The sequence below is a fragment of the Podarcis erhardii genome, assembly GCF_964252035.2.
Source record: "Podarcis erhardii genome assembly, chromosome: 7".
Classification (NCBI taxonomy): domain Eukaryota; kingdom Metazoa; phylum Chordata; class Lepidosauria; order Squamata; family Lacertidae; genus Podarcis; species Podarcis erhardii.
Genome location: NC_138511.1, coordinates 55,439,754 through 55,464,948, shown reverse-complemented (window position 1 = coordinate 55,464,948; position 25,195 = coordinate 55,439,754). Strand labels below are relative to the sequence as shown.

Genomic DNA, 25,195 nt, shown 5'->3' with positions numbered 1-25,195 from the left:
CGCAAGCATTTTAAACCTTGTCCCACTTTAGCAAGTTTATTCAGTAAATATTTAGTGTTTTGGTATTTAAAAGATACTGGATTGCAAGCGAAACTGTGTTCCAAAGGCTAATGGTCACATTCAGCCAATTGTAGCCCTTCTGGCTGAAGGGACTAACAGCCCCGGTGATGCATCTTTTCTGCTTTGTGTCTTGTTTCCTTAAAGCTTACTGGCAGCATTCTCCAAAAGTTAGAGGCAGTTTTCTTAAATGCTCCTCCTTCCCCTCCATATGCTGGCTTGTTTTGTGTACAGTGGTACCTCTGGTTGCGAACGGGATCCATTCTGGAGGCCCATTCGCAACATGAAAAGAGCGCAACCAGCATTGCTTCTGTGCATGTGCGTGATTTCATTTTGCGTTTCTGTGCACGCGTGAGCAGCGAAACCCAGAAGTAGCCCTTTCCGGTACTTCTGGGTCGCTGCTGGATGTAACCTGAAAGAACGTAACCTGAAGCAGACATAACATGAGGTATGACTGTATACATGTTGATTCTGCTTGTCATGAAGTGCCTCCTCACTTCTCTCTGAAGAGGTGAAGAGAGACAGAAGACAGATCCTCACATATGGCCACAACCAAGAGCAAAGTCTCTCCTTGCAAAGTTCTAAGCTGCTGTAACTATGATGATGATGTTGGCACAGTCTTGTTGCACTGGAGTTACCTGTTCCAGAGCATCTAGTTCTTTGTCAGCCACATTTTTGCAGTGTATGGAATTGATTGGCCTGGTTTAGTATGGAAAGAAATCGGCCACAGCTCAGTGGCTTGAAAAAAGGGAACTGTGATTCATGATAGAGGATTTGGGCCACTATTTGGTGCAAGAGGTTTCCTGCAAAGATAGGTTTTGAACCTTCAGCATGGTGAATTGTTCCATAAAAAGTTAGCGTCAAACAGGATTGTCCTAAATTTTTTTTAAAAAATTACTATCATTTTATCCCTCTTTTCAGACAGTTGTCTTCCAAAATGACATATTGGTTTTAAAAACAGCTGGGATATCTTATTGGGCTTACAAAGGCACACTCAATGGAAGGGAAGTGGAGAGATAGTGTAGGAGGGAGGCCAGTTCTTTAAGGCCAGAAGGAAGTGGGTGAGCTATTTATAATCCAGCTGGGGCCAGGATGACCTTCCCTTGTTCTTCTTCTCTTGAATAGCAGTTGGTGACTCTTGTTTCTTTGGCCGATGGTTGGGACCAGAGTGTCCTTTCCATTTGCTTCTGCAGTCCCAGGACAATTGGCAGCGGGACCCAAATATTCTGTCTGGCAGGGAGGAAGACACAAACTTTTTCTCCGCACCGGATGAGACCAGGCTACTCTCCCCCTTATAATGATGTCCTTTCTGGGAGTTGTGGAGAAGCAACCTCCCAAGGGCCTAGGCCAATGGCAGTGGCCAGAGTATGTTGCCTTCAACTCTGAAATTCTTAAGCAAGCTGGTAGTTGGGTTAAGACTTTATTTGGTTCTCATATGAAGTTTTAAAAATACACATACATATTTTAACACTGTGAACATCTAAGCCTCCATTCTCCAATATGTGGCACGTACCATGCATATTAGAAAATCCATGCATCCGATGAAGTGGACAATAATCTATGAAGACCTATTCTATAATTTTTTTAAAAAAAATTTTTAGAGAGCCACAGCACTCTTTGTAATAATAGATCTGATAGCCCCCGCCTCTCTTCTTCAGCAGCCTCCCCTTTATTATCATTCCACATATTCTCATGCTACTTCTAATAAGCCTTTGGAACCCCAGCCCTGGTTTGCTGTGTGTTTCCTCCTGAATTCAGGGAATCTACACAGATATAGTATGAAACAGAGATATCACCATTGGAATGAGGGTGCTGGTAACCACTGGAAACAGCAGGCGCAGGGGGAAGTGTTGGGCTAGAACCATCATAATTTGAACACTGATTTAAGTAATAACTGCAGTCATCAGTATTTATGTAAGGTGTTTATATATGGCTTAATTACCAAAGTGCCTGCATGCATGGTGGGGGGAGTGGGGAAAGGGTATCATGACTTGCTTACTTCCTGCATAGCAATCTTGTTTTGTGTTCTTGTTTTTGCAGCACACGATGATACAACTAATTAAAGAAGCTGGCTGCCATAATGGAGTGACCCCAAGGGATGACTCTCCTGTGACTGAAGTGCTGAACCAAGTTTGCCCTTCTACATGGCGGGGCGCATGTAAGACGGCTGTACAGTTGTTGTTTGGCCAAGCTGGGCTGGTAAGTAGCCATGAGTGCACAAGTGTTGATTTTAGAATACTTAAAACGTTCTTTACAGCTCCAAGGATATCTCAGGGCAGCTTCCAAAATATTTGCCCAATATAATCTCCTTCAAGCATAATTTAAGAAATAAAATAGTGTGTTTATCGATTTGGTGCCAAGATTGTTCAGGTAGCCTTTCCTGCCCTCATTCTTGGTCTTCTCTGGTGCTGCCAGGTAGTGAGTCTGCTTTGGTGCTCTGAGGCAAGGCAGTCGGGTCAAGCACCTGGAGCTCACTCAGCCCATTATGGTGAGGGGGCATGTCTCCTTTGCTGGCAGCAGGTAGTTGCAAGGTGGCAGCTCCAATTGAGGACCTCTAGAGCCAGGTAATGGTACTGAGCAGTTGGAGCATACTCAGCTCATGGATGGAAACGATCTTCCTTTGCTAGCAGTTTCCAGGCAGAAGGTCTTCTGAGGCAAGGGAGTCAGGCTGAACAGCTATGTGAGGAGAGTAAAAAGGGGACAGCTGACATGCGGCAAATATAATTTAGTTCTGAAAAATGTATGGGTCATCATCTATATGTTGGAACCTGTAGCTGATGGTTGCGGTGTAGAGTGCTTTGTTTTGTATGCCAGTCAGTCACCTGTGTCCTTTTCCAGGATACCCCATTCCATATCTCCTCCTTCCCCATCTGTTTTCTTCCTCCTAACAGTCAGTATCCCATGGCCACTGAGCACAACCAACTCATGTTGGGCGTTTTTCATCCCCATCCCCAATAGGCTTTTGTACCTCTACAAACCTTGGGATTTGCCCCAGCCTGCTGATTCCTTCCTCTTGTGCATGGATGGTGCAGATTTGGCTCCATACAGATCCACACTCAATATTTGTATATAAGATGATGCTATTAATTGACCAGCTTCTCCGTTATCCCTTTTGTTTTGGGGAACTTATATTCCACAGAGTAAAATATTCCCAACCTGAAGTTCATTGTTTGCATATTTGCCTGTGTGGAATCACACGAATCGCTATCTCCATCTACCTTATTGCACAAGATCCTTGACTCCAATGAATAAGAGGCATTGCAAGGTTTGGGTAGTTTTTCTTTGTCTGCTCAGTCTCAAAGTAACTCTGGTCACTGTAACCAAGAGCTGAGTTGTTGTAGCAACTGGAGTGTTAGGTTTAGATTCAGGGGGGAAATGCCACTCAGAGCACCTTGGAGGAAGGTATAACATAAGCAATAAAACAAGTGTTTGAGATTTGAAATTGTTGCCTTTGTGTAGAAGAACATGAGAAGTACCAGTGCTTGGTTGAAAAGAAGGAATAAGTGCAATAGGGCCTTAGTTGTAGTAGCAGGGGTAAGGGGTGGTTTGCCTCCAAGGGTACCAAGCCAAGAAAGTTAGCTGCTTCACCTGCAGAAATCATTGCAGTGTGTTCTTTTGCTGTCTTTTCTGAGAAGAAATCCATGTTGATGGGAAGTCAAGGAATTGGCCCCCCAAATAGTGCTGCTGCTTCTATTTTGTGGTTTTGTACTGTGCAACAATTATGATTTCTTTTAAACTGGAATTTCCCATTTTGAAAATACTGCCTGTGCAGACTCTTAAGAAATCTGCTCTTGCCATCAGTCTTCTCATTCACATTTTTGATATGTGATGTTGGCCCAAGTCATGTGATAATGTGACTAGAGCAGGGACTTCAATTAGATGGACAGAAACTGCCACAGACTCCTCTTTTTTGCTGGATAGGAGCAGTGATATCTGCATGTTTATGTTCTACTTGCATTGCTTCTAATTTGGTGTACCGATGAGACATTATCTTCCGTTGTTTAGATTGTCCTCTAGGTGGGTGTTATGGAGGAAACATCTGTAAAGCCAGAACAATGGAAGTCGGGAGTCATTTCCCAGGCTGGGCGTGAGAAATGGCTGTACTGTGAGATTAGCTTGTTTAGATAAATGAAACACAAGGAGTTGGTAACGTGCTTCCTCATCCGTTGAAATGCTGTTGGCATATACTACAACGCCACTTAGAAATCCTGAATATTGAGTGGTATATAACTACCTGAAAATATGGAAAATAAATACCACTGATACATACACTCCCACAATTGAACTTTAAGATCTCAAGGCTTCATTGGGTATGGAGGAGAGCCATTAAATGTATGGGCATTGTGCAGGCAGTGTTTCCACTAGATCATAGAATAGGACTTCTGAACTGGGCTTTTCTCTATTGTTCTTTATGAGACCTCAGTCTCCCTGTCCTATGCTGATAGCAAGGAAGCTGTTCCTTTTTATAACATTCCAAATTTTGCAGCACCTTAACTGTCCAGATAGAATGCAGGATAATCTTATTGTGAAAACTTGTTTTATAATCATAGGTAGTAAATTGAGAGGGTAGAACTATAAAATGGTTTACTAGATATCAAGTAGTTGCAGCCTCCCAAAAGGAGGACAAAAGGAAAGGCCCAGATCATGTGCAGCTGAAAAATCTTTAGATAAGCCTTCCTCTTTTTAGTTAACAGTGGCCTTTTCAGATGTTACACTGTAGGATTTATCAGAGTAAATGTGAAACGATTCTTCTACACCCACGCACCCCAATTAAAATTCCCTACACGTGCCCCTCTTGCTTGCCTAGTGGTTGAATGCATTAGACTGATGTCCAGCCCCTGTAGCAGTGGGGTGGTGCTTTCGCTAGTTTTAGGGAGTGACATCTAACTCTATCGCTTACTGCTTTTTTCTTCTTGAATAGGTCGTTGTGGATACAGCACAGATTGAAAACAAAGAAGCATATGCACCACAAATCAGTTTAGAAGGTTCCAGAATTGTGGTTCAAGTCCCATCAACATGGTAATTATGACTTACTACTTCGGAAAACTCGGGCAAGCTTTAAATAAACAAATAAATAGGGACATTAATTTTTGGAATGAAAGTGAGTGTTGTTGACAGGAGATTTGTTATTAAAAATTGTTTCCTTAGGTGCCTGAAAGAAGATCCTGCAACAATGTCTCTGCTGCAGAGAAGCCTGGATCCAGAGAAGACTTTGGGACTAGTGGATGTGCTTTATACTGCAGTGTTTGACTTAAATCGTTGGAAGGAGGGAAGGTAGGTATGATTTGTTCTGCACTCTTACCACATAAGGGTTATGCACAGATGATGCCTCATTCAGGAACACTCGGTCACATGTGACAAGAGAAGATGGCAATAACAAGTTTCAGCCAAGGCTACCAGGTCTTAATGTTGAAGGCTAAGTAGTGGGAATGTAAAAGGGACGCGGGTGGCGCTGTGGGTTAAACCACAGAGCCTAGGACTTGCCGATCAGAAGGTCAGCAGTTTGAATCCCCGTGACGGGGTGAGCTCCCATTGCTTGGTCCCTACTCCTGCCAACCTAGCAGTTCAAAAGCATGTCAAAGCGCAAGTAGATAAATAGGTACCACTCTGGCAGGAAGGTAAACGGCGTTTCCGTGCGCTGCTCTGGTTCGCCAGAAGTGGCTTAGTCATGCTGGCCACATGACGCGGAAGCTGTAAGCCGGCTCCCTCAGCCAATAAAGCAAGATGAGCGCCGCAACCCCAGAGTCTGCCACGACTGGACCTAATGGTCAGGGGTCCCTTTACCTTTACTAGTGGAAATGTACTGGTAGTAGTACCTGGGCATGGCTGGGCATCTGCTGAAGCCCCACTGCCTCAAGAGGACTGAGCTGGGGCAGCTCACAGCCCCAGTGGGTAGATAGGAAGCTGCCATTTTGACATTCACACAATTCCCCAGCGTGACATATTGTTGGGCACTGTGGGAGGAAAAAAAAAAAGAGAAGCAGATTGCCACCACTGATAAGGCTGCAAACGGGAGGCCTTGTGAGATTCAGATAGCACCAGGAACTGGATGGCACCCCACCTTACTTGTAGGTACAGAGCAAAGCTGCTGCAAAACTTTGTAATGGTGAAATGCTGCTTCTTGTTAGTATGTGCTCACAAAAAGCAGCTATAATGTGAGCAGAAGGCCAGAGCAAACCTGAGAAATTTGCCTTGTTATTAGACTGAGTAGGGCAAAGATGAGTAAGCATAGTGCAGTTCTCTTTCCTTTTTAAAGGATAATTCCCCGACCTTCTCTTTTTCAAAGGAAGGAAGGCAGATCAGGGGAATTGGAAAATTTAGGCAGATCAGTGGCTGGAAATAGGTTCCATCAGATTGCCAAATAAATTATAAGCACCTGGAGGAAAATAAAGTCAGTCCATACCTAGATGCGTTTAAGCTCAGATCTTAAGACTTGACCATCAGCATGCAGTGAGTTCAGTGGACTTTGATGCAAGCTCTTTATGTAATTGAGAAATATGGCCTGTAAAATAATTGGTGAGACTAGGTACACAACTTGCTTGAAAGGCAGCATCCAGTCATAAACTGGAAAGAGGCAATGTTAAACACCATTAATTACTTACATAAAATACTGAAGGTTACACAAAAAATGAAAAATTGGGAGATATTGCTATTTTCAGGATAACCTGATTGCTAGTACTCTAGCAGAATACACTGATCTCCAACACCATATAGCAACATTCTCACCAGAAACACCTTTTTAGATTACCACCTCTCTAGCCTTCAGTCCTAGGCTTAGGCATAGCTCAATACCCAGTGATACCAAATGTCCAAGAATACCTTATCCAGACAGTTATCAGTAAAACAGGAAAGTCTGGTGGCCATGTAAGAGGAAACAGCATTTTATTTACAACCAGACTTTACAAACTTCAGCAACAACAGCAAACTTTTTTCCATTTTTTAAAAAACACAATTGTCTAAAACAGTGGAGCAGGATAATGGGGCAAGCACTGCTTGTCTTGCTCCCTTCTGCTTCTCTTAAATTCCTTCACCACCATCTTGCCCACAAAGCCAGCTTTGACTAAACATTTGCTTCTCTTTGCAACCCCATTCTTGATCGCCCATCACCTCTCATAATGTTGAATCCAAGCAAGCAACACCCTCTCCCAATAGAAAACTCAGGGAACTCCCCTCTCCAAGCAACCACCTTTGCTGGGAACTAATCAAAAACATAATAATCTCAACCCTATGCACAGGGGAGCTGCCTGTATTCCCTGCTGTTGCCTCACCTCCTTTACCTCACGTGACTATAGACCCAGCAGGCTGGGTGGCTGGTGTGTCCTCCTGGCATGGGTGGAAGTTGAGCACTGAGCATGCTGCATTGTTTAAACAAAACATTTTATCAGTTTACTTGGCTGTGTTGTGCTGTTTTCATAGGTAGGTCCATGTTCAGAAGTAGCACTGGGCGATATATCAATATATCGCCCAGGACGGGTATTGGGGGCGGGGGGGGGGGAGATCGCAATGACATCTTCACTCAGCGGTATATTGCTGGTGAAAGTCACTGTTTTTGAGTCCCTCTGCCTGCAGTGCCCAGTGCACTGAGGAAGAAACAAACTAGCCGGGAGCTGGAGGCAGAGGGACTCAAGCGGCGGCAGTTTCACCAGCGATATACCACTGGTGAAACTTCCATTGCACTCTGCCCTGGCAGAGGGAGAAACAAGCTGCACTGGTGAGTAGAAGCGGGATCAGGGCTGCTCAGCTGGGAAGCCTGCCCTTTCCAGCTGAGAGAGCCCTGACTCTGCTCCTGCTACCGCCTGACTGCCTTGTCTGGGAGGGTGTGCTGCGCCTTTCCTCCCAGAAAAACAAAGCCCACTCTTCCGGTAGAAGGCAGCCAGGCGGCATAGGGGCTCTTTGATGCTGCTAGCAGGCCCAGCACTCCAGCAGCCCCTTTCCACAAGGCGTGAATAGGGTGGCTTTGCGCCCTATTCAAGGTAGGTCACCTGCCCCCATGCCACCAAACAACAGTCTGGCCAAGGAGCCCCAAGGTCCTTGCTGCTATAGCGGGAGTGGCAGGGACACTGGGGCTTGCTCCGCTGGGGGCAGGTGCCCTCCCACCCCCAGCAGAGCCTGGCCAAGGAACCCCGGGCCCCCCGCTGGTCGTGTGTGAGCGGTGGGGACTCAGGGCTCGCTCAGCTAGGTGCAAGAGCCTTTCCACTCCCCCCCCCCCCCAGCTCAGCAGCAGACCATAGCTAGCTGTATTGGCCACAGCCTGCAAGGTGCTACGGGGAAAGCTCCTCAGCTTCCATGGTGAGAGGTGCAGCAGTTTCATCCAACACCTTGCAGGCTGGGGCCAATGCAGCTTTTTACAACATCACTGTTTATCGCCAAACCCTGTTTGGCTGGAGATATACTGCGATTTTGAGAACCCAACATCGCCCAGCCCTATTCAGAAGCTTAATATCCGGACAGATTTATAGTGGTTCATTTCTTGAGGCAACATTTATTTATTTCTTCAAGTATTTATAATCCACACTTGTATAACAAGGCAGGATACAACATACAAGAGTACAGTAAGGTTAGTAAAAACATAATTAAGATCAATAAATACTTAACACTCTTACATATTATGGTGAAAAAACTAAGTTATGGGGCAGCTCACACATATCAATAAGAAATAAATATTGGACTGTCTAATCCACAGTTTTGTGAAAGCTTTGATTTTTCCTTAGCTTGGTTAACCTTTTATACTGGAAGTTGCCACATATGGCTCACAAAGTTTTTTGAGCCTTCCCTCAGATTTGTCTTTTTTTTTTTTAATGACTGCTGCTATGGGTCCCCCTGCTGTAATGCCATGACACCAAAACTTTGTTGTGGCATCTTCTAAGATCCCAAATTTTCCATTTCAAAAAATAAACATTTTTTCCTACATTACCACTTCCATAGGTCCCCTGGTTTGATACGATGGATAGTATTCAACCAAGTTTTACTCACAGTAGACCCATGGAAATTAATGAGGTCCATTATTTTCAGTACGTCTAAGCTGAGTACAACTTACTTGAACGCCACCCAATGATGCCCTCAAAGACCCCCACTACCTCTATGTCAATGTTTTTTTAAAAAAGTAATTGATGATGATGTTGTTGCTGCTTTTTAATAATAATAATAATAATAATAATAATAATAATAATAATAATAATAATAATGTTTAATGACTGCTTCCATAGGTACCCCACTGTGATGTCAAAAGGTTTTTTGTTGGGTCCCCCTGCTAAAATTTGTCATTTTAAAAATCATCTTACTGGCCACTCTTGCAGGCCCTGCTGTGATTTTGTAATATCAAAGGTTTTGTGACCTTTTTCAAAAAACAGAATGATTCCTTTGTTCACTCCCACTTTGATAAACAGACCTCGGAATGTTGACCATGGGTCAGTGCCAGTGGCGTAGCGTGGGGGGTGCAGGGGGGGCCGGCCGCACCGGGCGCAACATCTGGGGTTAGGGCAAATCCACAGGTTAGGGGGCGCAAATCCACAGGTTAGGGGGCGCAAATCCACGGGTTAGGGGGCGCAAATTACTTGCCTTGCCCCGGGTGCTGACAACCCACGCTACGCCACTGGTCAGTGCAACTCCCAACTCAAAAATGGTTAGGCACCCTTGTTTTATACATTATCATACTTTTCAATACCTCCAGATTGCACGCCTTAGTCCTAATTACTGTAAAGTTGTTTTGAAGTTGGTGAATGTTTCTTTTTTTGCCTGAAATAGAGGGTTCTTTTTGTTAAACAGAGAGCAGGCTTTGCCGTGTATTCAGATCCAGCTTCAGCGTGAGATCTGTGACTTTGGGGGTCACATTGACTTACCATCTGGAAATGGAAGCAAATCAACGGGTGGATTGCAAAGGACTTTTTCGAAGCTGACCTCACGATTTACAAAGAAAACATCCTGTTCCAGTTCAAGCAGCAGTGGAAGTTACTCCATTCCTAGTACACCTTCCAAAAACCTTTTCATAGCTAACAACTCAGAGGATAAAGCAAAAATGCCCAACAATATGGATGCCCGATTGCAGAGTATTCTGAACATTGGTAACTTCCCCAGGGCTGTTGAGTCGGCCCAGGCAACAGCACAGAGTGGAAGCCATCAGGTTGTTAATGGGTTCCTCCTTGACAGGCGTAATGGCAGCAAAGCAGATGACAGCAAGGATGCCAAAGGCATGAATTTACCAACCGACCAAGAAATGCAGGAGGTCATAGATTTCCTCTCTGGTTTCAACATGGGCAAGTCCCAGCAGACCTCTCCACTGGTGAAAAGAAGAAACTCGGTTGCATCATCTTCGGCAGCAGCAGAGCAGAAGCCAGCCACCGTGCCACAGCAGTCCCAGTCTTCGTCTCACACGCCTTTGCACCATCTCCAGCAAGGGTTGCCACAGCAACAGCAGCAGCAGCAGCAGCAGCCACAAAAGCCGCCGCCGCAGCAGCAGCAGCAGCAGCAGCAGCAGCAAATGCATTACTATCAGCACCTGCTGCAGCCCATTGGGTCCCAGCAGCAGCAGCGTCCACCTGGCAAGTGGCCAACCAATTCCAGCCAGCCGTCAGCCCAGACTGTTGGTCCGGGGTTGTCTCATATGCCTCAGTGGAGCAGTCATGCCTTTCCTGACCTGAGCTCTGACCTGTATAGTTTGGGTCTTGTGAACAGTTACATGGACAATGTGATGTCGGAGATGCTGGGGCAGAAGCAGCAAGGACCTAGAAACAACACGTGGCCAAACCGCGACCAAAGTGATGGAATCTTTGGGATGTTGGGAGAATTTCTACCTTTTGATCCTGCAGGTGTGTGCATGTTAATTAAATGCAACCTTCTACTACCACATGCTCATTGGGTAATGTGTTTGAATGTGTTGAATGCTGCCCACCTGTAGACACAAACCATTTGTGTCTTCTGCAGGTGATGGGAAAAATTATAGGATTACAAGAACAAAAACAACAGCAGGAGTTACCTTTTTAAAAAGTCTGCCAAATATTGGGTGAGGAAAGATAGTTTTTGAGGGCAGTAATTTTTGAAAATGTCATCTTACTGATAATCTTACTGTTTTATTATTTTTGTAAGTTTTCTACAATCAAGTGGTGTATAAATTTTTATGAAATACACAAATATCTTAATTTAGTGGGTGGGACCCATGTCCAGATCTTCAAACAGTTGACGAGTCACAAGGAATTTCCCTACTGCACCCTGACCTCCCAGATGTGTTCTGTGGGGTGGCTAAAAAGGGAAAGTGTGCTCCCTACACCTCCTCTCACTGCCACTTCCTGCCTTCTAGCTCACTTACGTCTGTGGCAACCAATTCCTGTTCCCGTTCCCAAGGTAGCACAATTTAGCCATCCTGCTAGTCAAGTTTTGTTCAACTTAGTAGGATTGAACAGATTTGCCTTGCTGAGGTTTTTCAGAGTATGTTGGGTAGAGGGGGAACATTCCTTTGGACAAAGTCATCTTAACAGCAGGATTTTTGTGCCTCTTAATTTCTTGGATCTGCTTCCTTCAGACATTCTTTAGTCTGTTCCATCTTTATGATGCAGAGCAGTCTCTCTTAGCAATAGCAATGCTAAGCATTGCAATAGCAAAGGCTTTCTGAAATTAGTTTCCCCAAAGGTCTGATGGGCTGCCAAGTTCCATAGTAGTATGATATGTGGAGATGATGGACTTACATGTGAATATACATGGGCAGATTTTTGGCTCCATGTTGTTGGAGACAATGTTGTTGGAGGCAATGACTGACCCGACAGGGGAGCAGAGGTATGGCCTGACTCTTCCTTTGGGTTGTCTCCCTTTCTTGTATTCTTCATTTGTTTGATCCTCCTCTTGATTTAAGTGTACTGAATGGATTTCAGTAGTATTGATCTGTCTTCCTATTTGATGTGCATTCTAAAATAGGATCTAAGCTTCTAGATAGATAGATAGATAGATAGATAGATAGATAGATAGATAGATAGATAGACAGGCACACAGACAAAGCATTTCTTGGGCTTCCACTGTGCATGAGGTCACCACCACCTCTCTACTCTGCTGGTGGCTACAATGTTAGGGATTTATGTAGCATATTTTGCCTGCCCCCACATAAATCACTCCCTGGTGAAGTTCTTAATTTTCAGCGCTTCAACAGGCATTCCCAACCACTGACTAGCTTCCATTGTGTTTGTATGCATGTGTACACATTCTCATATTCTCTCTGTTTGTCTGTCTGAGGGGTAGATGGCGGATCATTGCAATGGAAATAGCCAAGTGTGTCAGTAGTTGACTGTCAGGTTTCTTTTTTTACTCCCAGTTGGCTCTGATCCAGAGTTTGCTCGTTACGTGGCTGGGGTCAGTCAGGCCATGCAACAAAAAAGGCAAGCACAGCACTTCCGTCGCCCCAGCAACACACGTAGCAACTGGCCGCATCCTGATGACCCGCACAGAACCTGGCCTTTCCCAGAGTATTTCACAGAAGGGTAAGGAACTATCTGTGGCACCCTTGTGTACATCCAGCTTTGCAAGCAGCTGTAAAATATAGTAAATTAGGGATTTTTGCTGCATCATTTACATATCTTGTTTAGACATACCTACCCATATGCTTAGAAAGTTGAGGTAATTTTAATTTGTTTTAGTATTCAAACTTTTATATGTTTTAAAGTATAGTTGTGAATTTTTCTCAATTTTATTGTTTTAACTTTTTGTAAACCACTTTGAGGGTTTTGGTTTTTTTTACAATCAAGTAGTATATAAATTTTAGTGTGTGTGTGCGTGACCACTTTGCGTGCGCCCAATTGACATGCAGCTCTCAACACGTGTGCTGCTTTCGTTCCCAGAAGAGGTTGGTGTGGGGGCAGAATGAGCTTACGTGTGACTTCTGATGCGCACAATGACCCAGAACGGAACCCCTGTGCAAATAGGGAGTTGCCTGTTTATAATATTTATACTGCAGCTCTTCCAAGTTCAGGATTGCAGCATGTGGATATTTTCTGCTTTGGTTCTGAGACCATAATGCAAGGGCAGCCAAGGTATCACTTTTCTGATGTGGTTGGACTCCAGGTCCCATCATTCCTAGCCATTAACTGTGCAGGCTGGAGCTGATGGGAGCTGGAGTCCACAACATCTGCAGGACACCACCTTGGCTGCCGCTGCAGTAATGCCAGTTTTAAAGGGTTGTTAAGTGAATATGTACTGGGTCCTTAGAGGGGATATGGATTCCATATGCAATGCCTGAATAAGCCATGGGATAAATGCTGTAAGATGATGCTGAATTTGTCAGTTTAGTTTTATTTTAGTGTTAGCGTTCATGGAGATTTTTCTTCTTGCCCTGTGAAGGTTCAGTAACGTTTAAGAGCAACTAGGGTGGTGAGCCTCCCTGCCACCGCTCACATCTCTACTGTTTGTCTCTTTCTCTTGATTGCTTCCCTGCTCTCATCTCAGGGAGATGGCAAGCAGCTGGTCAGGTACTCAGGGCGACTCTGCCAGCTCCAGTGATGAGACTTCCTCTGCCAATGGAGACAGTCTGTTTTCCATGTTCTCAGGGCCAGATATTGTTGCTGCAGTCAAGCAAAGAAGGTGCGTTGAATTATTGACAAAGCAATAGGCAAAATCTTTGGTTTTGCTGGTGGATAAAGATTTTGCCACTTTAACTTGCAATGGTCAGGCTGTTTCAAAACTTTCCTGTGCCAAGTGTGAGTCAAGGTCAAGCTAGGTTTGGAAATAAGAAAGAAATCTGAACTACTCTTGGCTGTCTTGCCACCTGTGTTTTGTTTCTCCTTTAATGTTGCCTGAGCTTGCAGTTGTCTCAGCCCTTTGAAAGAAGCAAGAAAAGAAACCAGGGCCAGAGGGTTTGGGGAATATGCTATAATCTTCCATTTCTGGTTGTGGTTCTGACTACTTTTCCCTTAATTTGTCTTGTGGGATTTATTCCTGCTCATTAGTACGTGCCTGCATTGGTGGAAGCTAGGAAAGCCACATGGACGTGCTGCATGTGTTACGTCTCTGCTATAGTGACAGGCGTGCTCTATTATTATTATTATTATTATTATTATTATTATTATTATGAATAATAATAGACATGTGGCAAACAGGTATTTGAAAATGCAAATGTGGATTGGCTGTGGCTCCCTCTTGAGCACACCCAGCAGCAAGCACCAATAAAAGTGCCTAGTGACAGAAAAGAGGATCCACAATTGAAAGTCCAGTTAATCAGTCCAATGTCACACAGTTTTGACAACAGCATGCCTGGCGTTGAGTCCATGTTCATAAATACTATTCCTCTGAAAACCAGATGCTGCTGAGGCAGAGCTGCTACTGCCAAGGGAGGTCTGTAGCCTTGCTGTCCTGCTTGAAGGCTTCCCCAAGGCATAAGCCAAGCTATTCTTAGTGACAGGAACCCTGTGGTCCCTAATGAATAGTGATTGTGACCATCCTACAGCTATTTGAGCAGGACTGGACAATTAAATATTAAGTATTGCAAAAATACAAAACCCTGCTTTGGTGCAATATCAGAAGCACTGGTCCACAGATTTTATTGGCTGCAGTACGGCCTAGCTGCTGCTGTGCCATAGACTTCTATCTGCCTTGTTGGCTAGGTGTCTGAAAGTTTACTTTAATCCATAAACCTTTAATTGCCATGAAAGTAGCGGGTTAGATGCAAAGGCCCTTAATACAAGTGCACTTCAGTTGTAAGACTCCTATTGCCCTCTATTTTGACCACGGAAATACAGCATAAAGTGTTGTCAGAATTGAAGAATATTTTCTCATTTAAGACCCTGCCATGACACTAACAGACCATTTTCTCTCATTGGATAAATATTTCCACAGGAAACACAGCAGTGGGGAGCAAGACCCGAGCACACTTCCTTCCCCACCACTCCTTTCTACAGTGGATGATCATAGTCAGGCAAGTATCAGGCTGAATAGTGCCTCTTTTTGGGTGGCTAATGGTGGATTCCAGGTGGCTTTTCTTTAAAAAAAAAACAACCCTCAGTAACAATGTTCCCTGAATTCAGCCCAGTTTTAAATAGTTAATTTCACTATACTTCCAGATTTTATGGCCAGCAAAACTGCACTGCTTCATTTTTTATTATAAACAACTGAATATGCTCCATGGAATTTATTGGAGACTTCAAAATGTTTCACTTTTACTTTGATCTTAGGGGGTGTAGATCCATTGGAGATGCATTTCCCCCTCCCCCTTCTCTGAAAGCCAGATAATATATTGGGCTGCTGGGAGAACTTCCCAGGTGAATGGTATTGCTCTGTGTGGTGATTTATGTAGGAGGGCTTTGACCCCAACAGGCTGCCAAGCAACATGGCTGAGTGGCTCTTCCTCCTTCCCAAGGGAGTGCTTTTGGAGTGTTGCAGAAATGGCAAAGAGGTGGTACTAACTGCAATAATAGTCCAAGTTCCAACCAGGGTAGGAGAAAGAACTATGGGAGAGTTTCTTCTTCATTGCTCCCCTCCCATTTGTAAAAGACAAGAATATCGGCTCTTCCTGCTCCTGGATTCTGTGGCTTTAGTGCTCTCTAGGGAAGGCACTGGAGGTGGGGCTATGAGTGGGCCCCTTATGTGTGCTGTTGGTCCAGGATGTAGTGGTTTACATGGGACAGAGTTAAACTGCTCCAGTGGGCAAGATTTCTGGAGATGCCCCAGGAGTTTAAGTCATAAGTGGGACAGGTTACCTTGCACTCTGATAATGTTCCTGTGTGACTGTCATTCACTCGTGTGGAAGAAAGTGGTATACTAAGGAACATTTGCAGCAGGGCCAGAAATGGTTCCTGGCAGTGGATATGCAGGAAGGAAGCTCAGATGTTGTCATTGGTCTCTTGCAGGACAACAAAACCAAAACCTGGCCTCCGAAAGCTCCTTGGCAGCACACACTGCCCAGTCAAAACATGTCTTTGTACCAGATGAGTAGCCCTGCCAGCCAGTGGAATGACACCATGCAGATCCTGCAGTCACCCGTTTGGTCCACAGCCAACGATTGCACACCATCAACAGGGATTTCCTCCACTTTTGCCTATGCGCAGCAGCAGCAATCGCCGCCGCCGCCATCTCAGCACAAACCGATGAATAAGGGCTTTAAACCTTTTCCAGTCAAGCACGAACGCAGGCCATCTTACATGCATCAGTACTGACGGCTTTTTCTAGCAAGAGATGCCGCAGAGGACCAAAGTCTTTGATGTGACAAACGTTTGCTTTGTTTTACAGTTGTGCAGTGGTGGCTGTCTCTTCTGGTGGTTCTGTGGAGTGACAGCTTCTAGTGGTGATTCTCTCTCTCTCTCTCTCTGTAGAGGGCTGAGCAAATGGTGCCAAGGTGTTACATGTACACACAACAGCCCTAAACTGTGATGCTTTCAAAGCGTATATGGACTACCCTACTAACAAACTGCTACATTATTACCACAGAAAACACTGTATTTTATAGCTATTTTTTCATATAGATTTATAGTTACCATTTCTTGCTAAAACAAATTTGAGTACATTTTTAAGCAAATCCAGCAGTTTTGCTCAACACTCCTTTTCTTTAGATTTCTAATTGACAAGGTAAAAAGTCTTCACTCCGGTGACATCGGCTGCTGTAGCTTTTTTAATGCATCAGTTGTTAACGTGCCACACAAGCTCCTGGTCACAACAGTGGTGCACAGACAACTGCAAAAAGCTTTTTCCAGTTATTTGCTTCATGCAAAAATAGCTGAAACCACTCCAGCCCAGGCAACTTGTGACATAACTTAATGGGCACAATCCACCTGTAACCTGAGCTCAAGATCCATAAAGTAGTTTGGGGTGGATTGTGTTCATCTGTGGCTGACACTACATTAGAATACACAATTTGATACTTTTACATTTGGCCAAAGGCATTATCCATACAGTGCTCCTTAAATGTATGAAAAATAGTTAAGACTACTTGCAAATATTTAAAGTCTTATTTCAATGCTAGACTTATTGTGTAAAAACATGAGCTGGCTCAGAAGAGAGAGAACTTAAAAACACTATTTTTTTGTAGTGCTAATGATTAAAGTAACTACTTTCAGTCAGTGGCGTAGCGTGGGGGGTGCAGGGGGGGCCGGCCGCACCGGGCGCAACATCTGGGGGTTAGGGAAATCCACGGGTTAGGGGGCGCAAATCCACGGGTTAGGGGGCGCAAATCCATGGGTTAGGGGGCGCAAATTACTTGCCTTGCCCCGGGTGCTGATAACCCACGCTACGCCACTGCTTTCAGTCAATATGTGCCATTAAATAAATGAACCTGTGGAATTAGGAAATAACCTTCCAACCAAAGTGGATCTGGGGGAATGACTGGTGCTTAAATTGAAAAAAAAGGTAAATATGTATAGTTATCCCATTGTATATTAATTGAGGTGAGAGAAGTCTTTATAAAAACCTATTTAAATTTTCATATTTCATCTTTGAAAGAGTAATTATAAACCACAATATTTTCTGGTATAAAGGTTTTTGACAGTATTAATATTATTTTTATATTTTCTTAAGTCATATCATTCTAATACATTGACAAGTAAAATGGGTTATTAGTTATAAATGCATATAGTTTTTTGATGAAGATAAAAGCACATTTAAGTTCCCATTTTCTACAAACGAAGTACATGTGTATATTAAAGATACCAAATTATATATAAATATATATAAATAAAATACACAACACTAAACGTTGGGGTGGGCAGAGTCGAGGAACCCCTCCCCCGCCTTCTGCTTGTGTGGTGATGGGCCATCTTGGCAGGCCCAGAATGTTACTATTTGTGCTGGTTGAAGATGCCAATGTTGCCTGTATTTATGATATTGTCACCATGTTTCCTCAAAACCCACCCTTACCATGTTTACAGAGTTGTTTGCTGTGCATAACTTTAGTCATGTGCTTTGCACAATCAGTGTGGCTTCTGTCTGTAAATTGTTAATGTTTTGTACCTTCTGCTAAAAATGTTGGTGAATTTAACAAGTGGGGTTTTTTGTTTTGTTTTGTTTTTTTAGTTTCCTGGAGTACACCATTGAAAACTTATATTGGACCCTACAATCTATTGCAGTTGTATGCCACAATGATTTCAGGTCAAAGTACAGATGTTTGTTGCGTTGACGTTCCCTACAGAGCATCTAAACTGCAGTTGCAAATTTGAGTGGTAAATACAAGCACTGGCAGTTTCTAAAATTGGAGTGAATTGTGGAAATACAGGTGTGTCAGTTTCTGTCTAGTAGGTGCTACATCATCCTCTGCTTCCAATTATGCTGAACACTGGTAATTTTCCCAAGTTGTTTGCACTTGGCAACCAAATGTTGCCATGTGATGTTTCACACTGCCAAGTGCATGGGGTTTGGTGCTTCGTTAACTTACCCTTATTGCAGTACTTCTGTGAATAGCTAATGCTTTGGAACTGGAATTGTACATTTTGTATTTTAATTTTAAAGCTCCTGTAAGTAAAAATAACCTTATTTGCTTTATTAAAGATATACCTTTAATAGTAGGTTATATCTTGTTAAAATAAGGTTTCTGCTGAAGATAATGATCACCATCAAGCTGCAAGTTAATTTCAGTGGAGCTTTCCTTGCTAGCCCCCAAATTACAACATTCACACAAATAGATACATGCTCTGAGCTGAAATACCCCTAGGTCTGTCCCACTTTGAGGATAAGGCATGATTGTGGAATTACTGAAAAGTTGACACATTCGCTCGTGATGCAGCTGGATCACAGTTGGTATATGAGGGTCTTGTGTGTGTGGTGGTAGGGAAAGAAAATCCAAAGTCTTATTGGACAGAGGCAGGCCCCTTGCAAGGAACTGTTAAATCTGAGCCTTGCAAAAGCAGGCTCCATCCCTTTGTTTCAGTACTAATACCCAACACTTGATCATCTCTGTGTAGTCTTCCTCAACCTAGTGACTACAGCTTCCAACATCCCTTCCTCTTGGCTGTGTTGGCTTGGGCCTATGGGACTTGGAGACCCAAACAGCTGGAACACACCAGGCTACAGAAGGTTGCTCTGGAGCTTAGAAGAGCCTTGCAGCATGGAAACAAATACCTTGCTCCTAGATGCCTCCAGAGCAGGAACAAGAGTGCTCTCCAGCTCTTTTCCCACTACTGCCAAGACAGCATGATAGAAAACACAGTCTAGATTAGGGGGCGGGGGGCGGAATCCCCTCATAAAGACTGTTATATTATCTCACTTTTGATCCCTCATTCTTTTACTTATTTACAAAAATGAGGCTCTTGTGCCTTAAAACATTGCTGCATTTGTGAAGTTCCCTCTGCTTGACACGCAACTGATTTCTCCCCTCCCTGTGCCATTAAGGATTAAGTACTTGCTTGAATTTCTCAAAAGCATGTGCGTTCCAGCTTGCTATCATAGTGTCACTTTGATAACAGTGATTTTCATTCAGATGCCTCTTTCAGTGTTAACTTACCAAGTATAAAGTCATAGGCAAGGAGCATGTATTCACAATGCCACATGAAACCAAAAGTCCCGTAGCTCCTGCTCTGATGTGGGTGTAGAACTGATGTGGGATCATTTGCAGAGGTCATTGGAAACCTCACCTACACCATTCCAAAATCAATTTTCTTTGTTGAGCTAGCCTTTAGACTTGGTACCCAGGCCAAGCCAGCCTCAGTCCCTAGCATCCTCTATGCTTGCAGCAGGCATGGCCAAACTTGGCCCTCCAGATGTTTTGGGACTACAACTCCCATCATCCCTAGCTAACAGGACCAGTGGTAAGGGATGATGGGAACTGAAGTCCCAAAAAATCTGGAGGGCCAAAGTTTGGCCATGCCTGGCTTACAGTCTTAATACTATCGAGTGTAGGGTATTAAACACATGCTATGTGGACACATTTTCTGAACGGAAATGTATCTGGATTCCTAACCCAAGCTTTACTACCTAGCAGACATTGTGTATATTGTCTATAGGTCTTGCCCAGCCTGTCTCATCAGATGTTTTGGACTAGAACTCTCAACTCCAGCCAGCTCACATGGGCTGGCTGGGACTGATAGGATGGCATTCAGTTGAAAGGCTGCCCCCTAGGCATTGGTAACTAGTGTGCTTGGTACCAGAACTATAGTTGGTCCCATAATGCAACAGCACAAGTGGTGAGGGACAGGAATATAGTTGATTGCAAGAACAGCTGTCTATAAATAGTGTGGCAAAGCTTTTTCAGATGTCAGGCCTGGAGCAGGAAGAATAAGTGTCTGCTTCAGGAAGGAAATTTTTGACCAGCATTGATGAGTATCTAGAACTCCTGTTTGACACTTCACTGCTTCATTCAAGGCTTGATATGGGCACTCTATATCCTCAAAACCTATCCAACCTGTCCTGTGTAGCATCTTGTACTAATGTTTCACATAAGTATGTGGGCATCTATACCATTTAAGTTCCATACCATGTAAGCATGTAAGCAGTACCTCACCAACTATTCTGTACATTTAAGTCTTCGCTTTCCACCATCTTTCTGCCCTTGTCCTCATCCAAATTTAACAGACTTGTGACAAATAGTTTTGGTTTTATTATTAGAAAATTCATGATTCAAAATGGCAGAATGTTCTTTGATCCCACTGCCTTAACTAGACAGGTACTATTGTCTTCTTGCCTCACTCTGCTTTAGAACAGGTCTGATTGCCCAGCTACAATACAGCATTCTGCCTGGGGAACCTCACTGCATTATCAGGTGTAATTGATGTGAATTTAGCAGCAGTTCCAGAAAGTAATGTTTAAAGTTAGAAAGAACATTGAAAATGTATGTTTTAAGTTACAATACCTGGATCTGCTCCACTTGCGGGATACCAAATGATACGGAATTGCTGAAGAGTGCATTCATTCTAGATGCAGCTGTTGTATGGCTGTATCCTACAGCTGTGCTGCAAAGAACTGCACAGCTGCCATGGACAGCCTCCCAGGGCCCCGAGGCCAGTGGCAGAGGCTAGAGAATGCCTCCCTTCATCTCAGAGAGGATTAACAGGTGCTTTGCCTCTGGCTCGAGTGTGTTGTGTAGTGGCCTTCATTGTAAGTTGGGAGTAAAAACAATTTCTAACATGAAACCCCTTTGTATCAATATGCTGTCATTTGTTACTGGAAACATAACTTAGACTGGAAACATAACTTAGAAACTTTTAGTTAATAAGCATGGTTGGGGGACAGCTCCCATTTTATACTAAATGGTCCAGGGGGGCAGGGGTCCATTCCGCCAGCAGTGCAAATGTAGTAGGAGAGGCTTTGCACCACCAGCTTCAGTGATAGAACGAGCTGCTGTTACTACTTCACATCAACTCACTATGTTCCTTTTACATTGTATAGCTTTAGGTTTTTTTCTTTTTTAAAAGGAGAGAAATCCCCCCACGCCAACAGTCCTCCTTTACAATTAAGTGTGCTCTGGCGGCAGCTACTTTGCCTAGTCAGGGGAGGATAGCTGGGGCTACAGCAAACAAGGCAAGTAGTTTTAAGCAATAATAAACCGAGCAAGCAAACTCTGGGTGTTTCTGATTGTTAGAGCTGTTTTGACAGTGGAATATACTCCATCGGGAGGTTGTGGGCTCTCCTTGGATGTTTTTAAGCAGAGTTTGGATGACCATCTGTCAGGGATGCTTTAGTTGAGATTCCTGCAGTGCAGGGGGTTGGACTTGATGACCCTTGAGGTCCCTTCCAACACTACAATTCTATGATTCTAAGTGAAAAGCAGCAATGCACCAGCTCCTCTGCATTCCAAAAGCAGCTGTGGTGCTCTTTCGTCACTCATTAATAAAGTGTTATTACTGAGGCAATCTTACCCAACCTGCAGCCTTTCAGACAGTTTGAACTTCAACTCCCATGAACCCTGGATAGCACAGCTATATTGACTGGAGCCAATGAGTTTTAGTCCAAAACATCTGGAGGGCATTGGCTGGGGAAAACAACTCATGCTAAGCTACGAAACCAGCTATCCTTTTGCTAAGAATCCATGGGGGAAAAACTCAGTTCACTGCCTAGAATCTTTCAGTAAGTACTAGCAAGAAACATTTAAAACATTGCTAGAAAGTTAGCAGTCCAGGAGGGAAAGAAAATAATATTTCATAAAAGCACACTGAGAACTATGGAGATATGGATTGATCTGAAAATATTAAGTGGTTCAAAACAGCCAGTTGAAATATCTTTATTTTTTCCTCTACTGCATGTATGTATCAGGATCAATATGGTTTTTACTACAGAAAAGGAATACACATTAAAGTAATCAAAGCTTAGCAGTGCCCTTTACGAGTGATAATGTTTAATTCCATACAAATAAGAGGCAAAAGGAGGTGTTTTGTCAGTAGGCATGTGACAATTCTGTCTTCCAAGCACTAACAGGTAACTGCATACACCACCACATTGTTATAATCTCTTGCTCTTTTCACCATATCCAGAATAAGATTTTAATGTAAAAATGCTAAGTACCCCTTCTTTACCAACCTTCTTCATGGGTCACTGGGCTAGAATGTAATGTCACCTGGAGAACTGATGCTCTGAGGCAATGGCAAATGTTGATAATAATACCCATCAACCTTGACCTTTTAAGCAGTGACATTGTAGTTGAAGGAATATGCAGTGCACTATGTCATTTTTCCTTTTACACCCAAGGTGGGGGTAAAGCAAATGGCATTTACTAGTTGATGGCAAAGAGGATGAAATGAAGGCAGGAATGTGTTCTGTTAAGGAAGCACAATTCAGCTGGCTTTCCATCAGGTGCTGGATTTATTCCTCTCCTTTAAAGAGGAGGGGACTAATGGATCTTCCAGATTCACTCCCCATTTCCTTCAAGGATTCACAAGTGTGCCAAGGAGCACAGTATCAGTCTGCAACAGTCTTCCCTGCATTTGGAGAGGGAGACGCATCTGCAATAGTAGCTAAATAAATCAGGTTTCTGTGCAGTGTGTGCTGGTGTCTGTAACAGAGAAACAGAAGAATGAGATTCCTTAGGGCAACTGAAATAACAGAATTGCTCTGGCAGCCAGCATACAAGTGACAGTAGGATTTAGGTCTCTATTTTGCTCACTTCATACTTGAGAAAGCAGGGAGAAGGGAAGAGTTGTTAATTAATATGAAGCCAATAATATTTTTGAATCCTCTTAGCTTTTTAAATTGAAGGAATTTTTTTTAAAAAAAAAATACTAATTAAGTCAATTGTTTTGTTGTTTTTTAGTCATTTAGTCGTGTCCGACTCTTTGTGACCTCATGGACCAGAGCATGTCAGGCACTCCTGTCTTCCACTGCCTCCCACAGTTTGGTCAAACTCATGTTGGTAGCTTCGAGAACGCTGCCCATGTTTAATGATGTTTAATGATCACTTAATTCCTGCAAAGGCATAGATGAGTAGGCAATGATACACACTGGAGCACATCATTCTAACTTTACATTCACACTGATGAAGTCTGAACTAGCAGTGTCTAACCAGGGAAGATCTTGGGGTTGTGGTACACAGCTCTATAAAAACATCAAGCTTGTGCAGTGGCAGCAAAAGGGGAAAATGTTAGGGATTATTAGAAAAGAAATTAAAAATAAAACAGCCACTATTACAATGGCCTTTCAGACGTCTATGGCTACCAAGAAGAAGGGGTTGGTACATCTGTAAGCTATTGCCTCCCACATTAAATTCAGCGAAATAAACAAGATTTTCATTAATGCCCTGCACAGTCTGGTTGTGTTTGACAGACTATGGTAATTGTATTTATTTCAGCAACAATGTGCCTGATTTCAATTCTTCACCTCCCCTGTAAATTTGCTCAGGACCAATGAGATTTATTCAAAACCACGTCTCGCAATGAGACACGCAAGCTCTCTAAACAATTACTTGATTGTTTGCTTTAATCAAGCAAATACAAAAATGAAGTCCTGAAAAATGCATAATAGGCGACTCTTAGATTGAATTTACTTACTGCACACATTCTTCAGCTCTTCCTTTATTCTGATATTCCACAATACATCGAATCAGCTGATCATTTTCTTCAAGCAGCTGAAAGTCACAACAGCACTGGATCAACTGCATATTACTGAAACTTGTTCAAGAACAACTACTTAACAATTACACTGGATAATTGTGAGGATGCTTTATAGACTGTGAACTACCATCTCACGATCAAGGAGGCAGTGTGTGTGTGTGGGGGGGTGGTGGTCAGAGGCTTCAAAGGCACCAGAGACCAATTTTAAGAGCACCATGGTGCCCGCAGGTGTCCTGATGACCCCGATTTCAGATTATTAAAGTGGTGAGTGAAGAATATCCGGTGTCAACTTCAGTCGTCAACTTACAGACTTAAATATTAAAGGGTGAGTTTCCCTTTTGGTAGCGTTAAGGGTTTACTATTACTGCAAAAGATATAGGATATTCTAGCAGACTATGCTATTCATTTGTTTTAGTCATCTTTCTGGCGGTGTACCGCTTTTTATTGCACTTGGTTATGTCCTTTCGCTAAGCGATCATGATCGAGGAGAGTGAAGGAGCCGAACTGCGCAGCGACAGTGATTCCGCCCAACCCTGAGAATGTACAGAGTGCACTGCCCTTCCTAATGCGCAGGCGGATCAGAGTGGGCGTTCCTTGACCAGGCTCGATGACGTCACGCTCTCAGCTTTTAAGCAGCCCGGACCATCTTCACGCAGCCTGCAAGAGGCGGGGAATGAAATGGCAGAGACACTTCCGGTTCTAACCGACTAACTAACCCAATACAGTACAAAGAACCTGGCCAGGAAACCAGAGAGAGAAGAAGGTAGAGCGGCGCTCTGACGCCTCCCGACGTTCTTGCCTTTCCTATGGCGGCGTACGGGAGTTAAAAAGAGGGCTGCGTGAGCGACGCTCCCCTCCGCTTTCTCTATGGCGCCCGTCCCTTTCGCTCACCCGTTGCAACGTCTCTTGGTTCACCTCCGCCTTGCCTCGGAGTTTCTCCGGCACGAAAACCACCGACATGCCAGCGGAAGGAGCGGCAGCGGCTTCTAAGCCTCACGCGAAAAGTGGGCCTCGACGCAAAGGTTGATGGGAGCAAAAGGACAATACTTTCCACCGATTGGCTGCCCTTGTGCGGCCTCGGAAGCTCCCGTACATGAATGCAGATCATTAAATGTAGAGTAGTCCATATCCCGGTGTGACTAAGAAGCTTCCGAGTCTTTAAAATGCCGACCAGTTAAACGGGTTAGACTACAGTGAAAGAATTTATG

At 43.7% G+C, this 25,195-nt stretch overlaps 2 protein-coding genes across 2 annotated transcripts in view; one reads left to right on the top strand and one right to left on the bottom strand.

Moving 5' to 3' along the window:
* The window catches only part of GARRE1 (granule associated Rac and RHOG effector 1), a 55,141-nt gene extending 38,060 nt beyond the window's left edge, over window positions 1-17,081 (top strand). Inside the window, exons 7-14 of the mRNA XM_081870463.1 lie at window positions 2,098-2,256; window positions 4,979-5,076; window positions 5,206-5,331; window positions 9,823-10,862; window positions 12,353-12,518; window positions 13,480-13,614; window positions 14,866-14,944; window positions 15,876-17,081. Of these exons, the coding sequence (XP_081726589.1) occupies window positions 2,098-2,256; window positions 4,979-5,076; window positions 5,206-5,331; window positions 9,823-10,862; window positions 12,353-12,518; window positions 13,480-13,614; window positions 14,866-14,944; window positions 15,876-16,181 (2,109 nt within the window). The 3' untranslated portion in view covers window positions 16,182-17,081. The remainder of the gene's footprint in view (window positions 1-2,097; window positions 2,257-4,978; window positions 5,077-5,205; window positions 5,332-9,822; window positions 10,863-12,352; window positions 12,519-13,479; window positions 13,615-14,865; window positions 14,945-15,875) is intronic.
* Window positions 17,082-22,149: 5,068 nt separating this feature from the next.
* Window positions 22,150-25,037, bottom strand: SS18L2 (SS18 like 2). The gene is made up of 3 exons (XM_081870477.1): window positions 24,879-25,037; window positions 23,925-24,001; window positions 22,150-22,933 (listed from the first exon to the last, which is right to left on the bottom strand). The coding sequence occupies exons 1-3, from the start codon at window positions 24,945-24,947 to the stop codon at window positions 22,840-22,842; spliced, it is 240 nt and encodes a 79-aa protein (XP_081726603.1). The 5' UTR covers window positions 24,948-25,037; the 3' UTR covers window positions 22,150-22,839.
* Window positions 25,038-25,195: the final 158 nt, after the last annotated feature.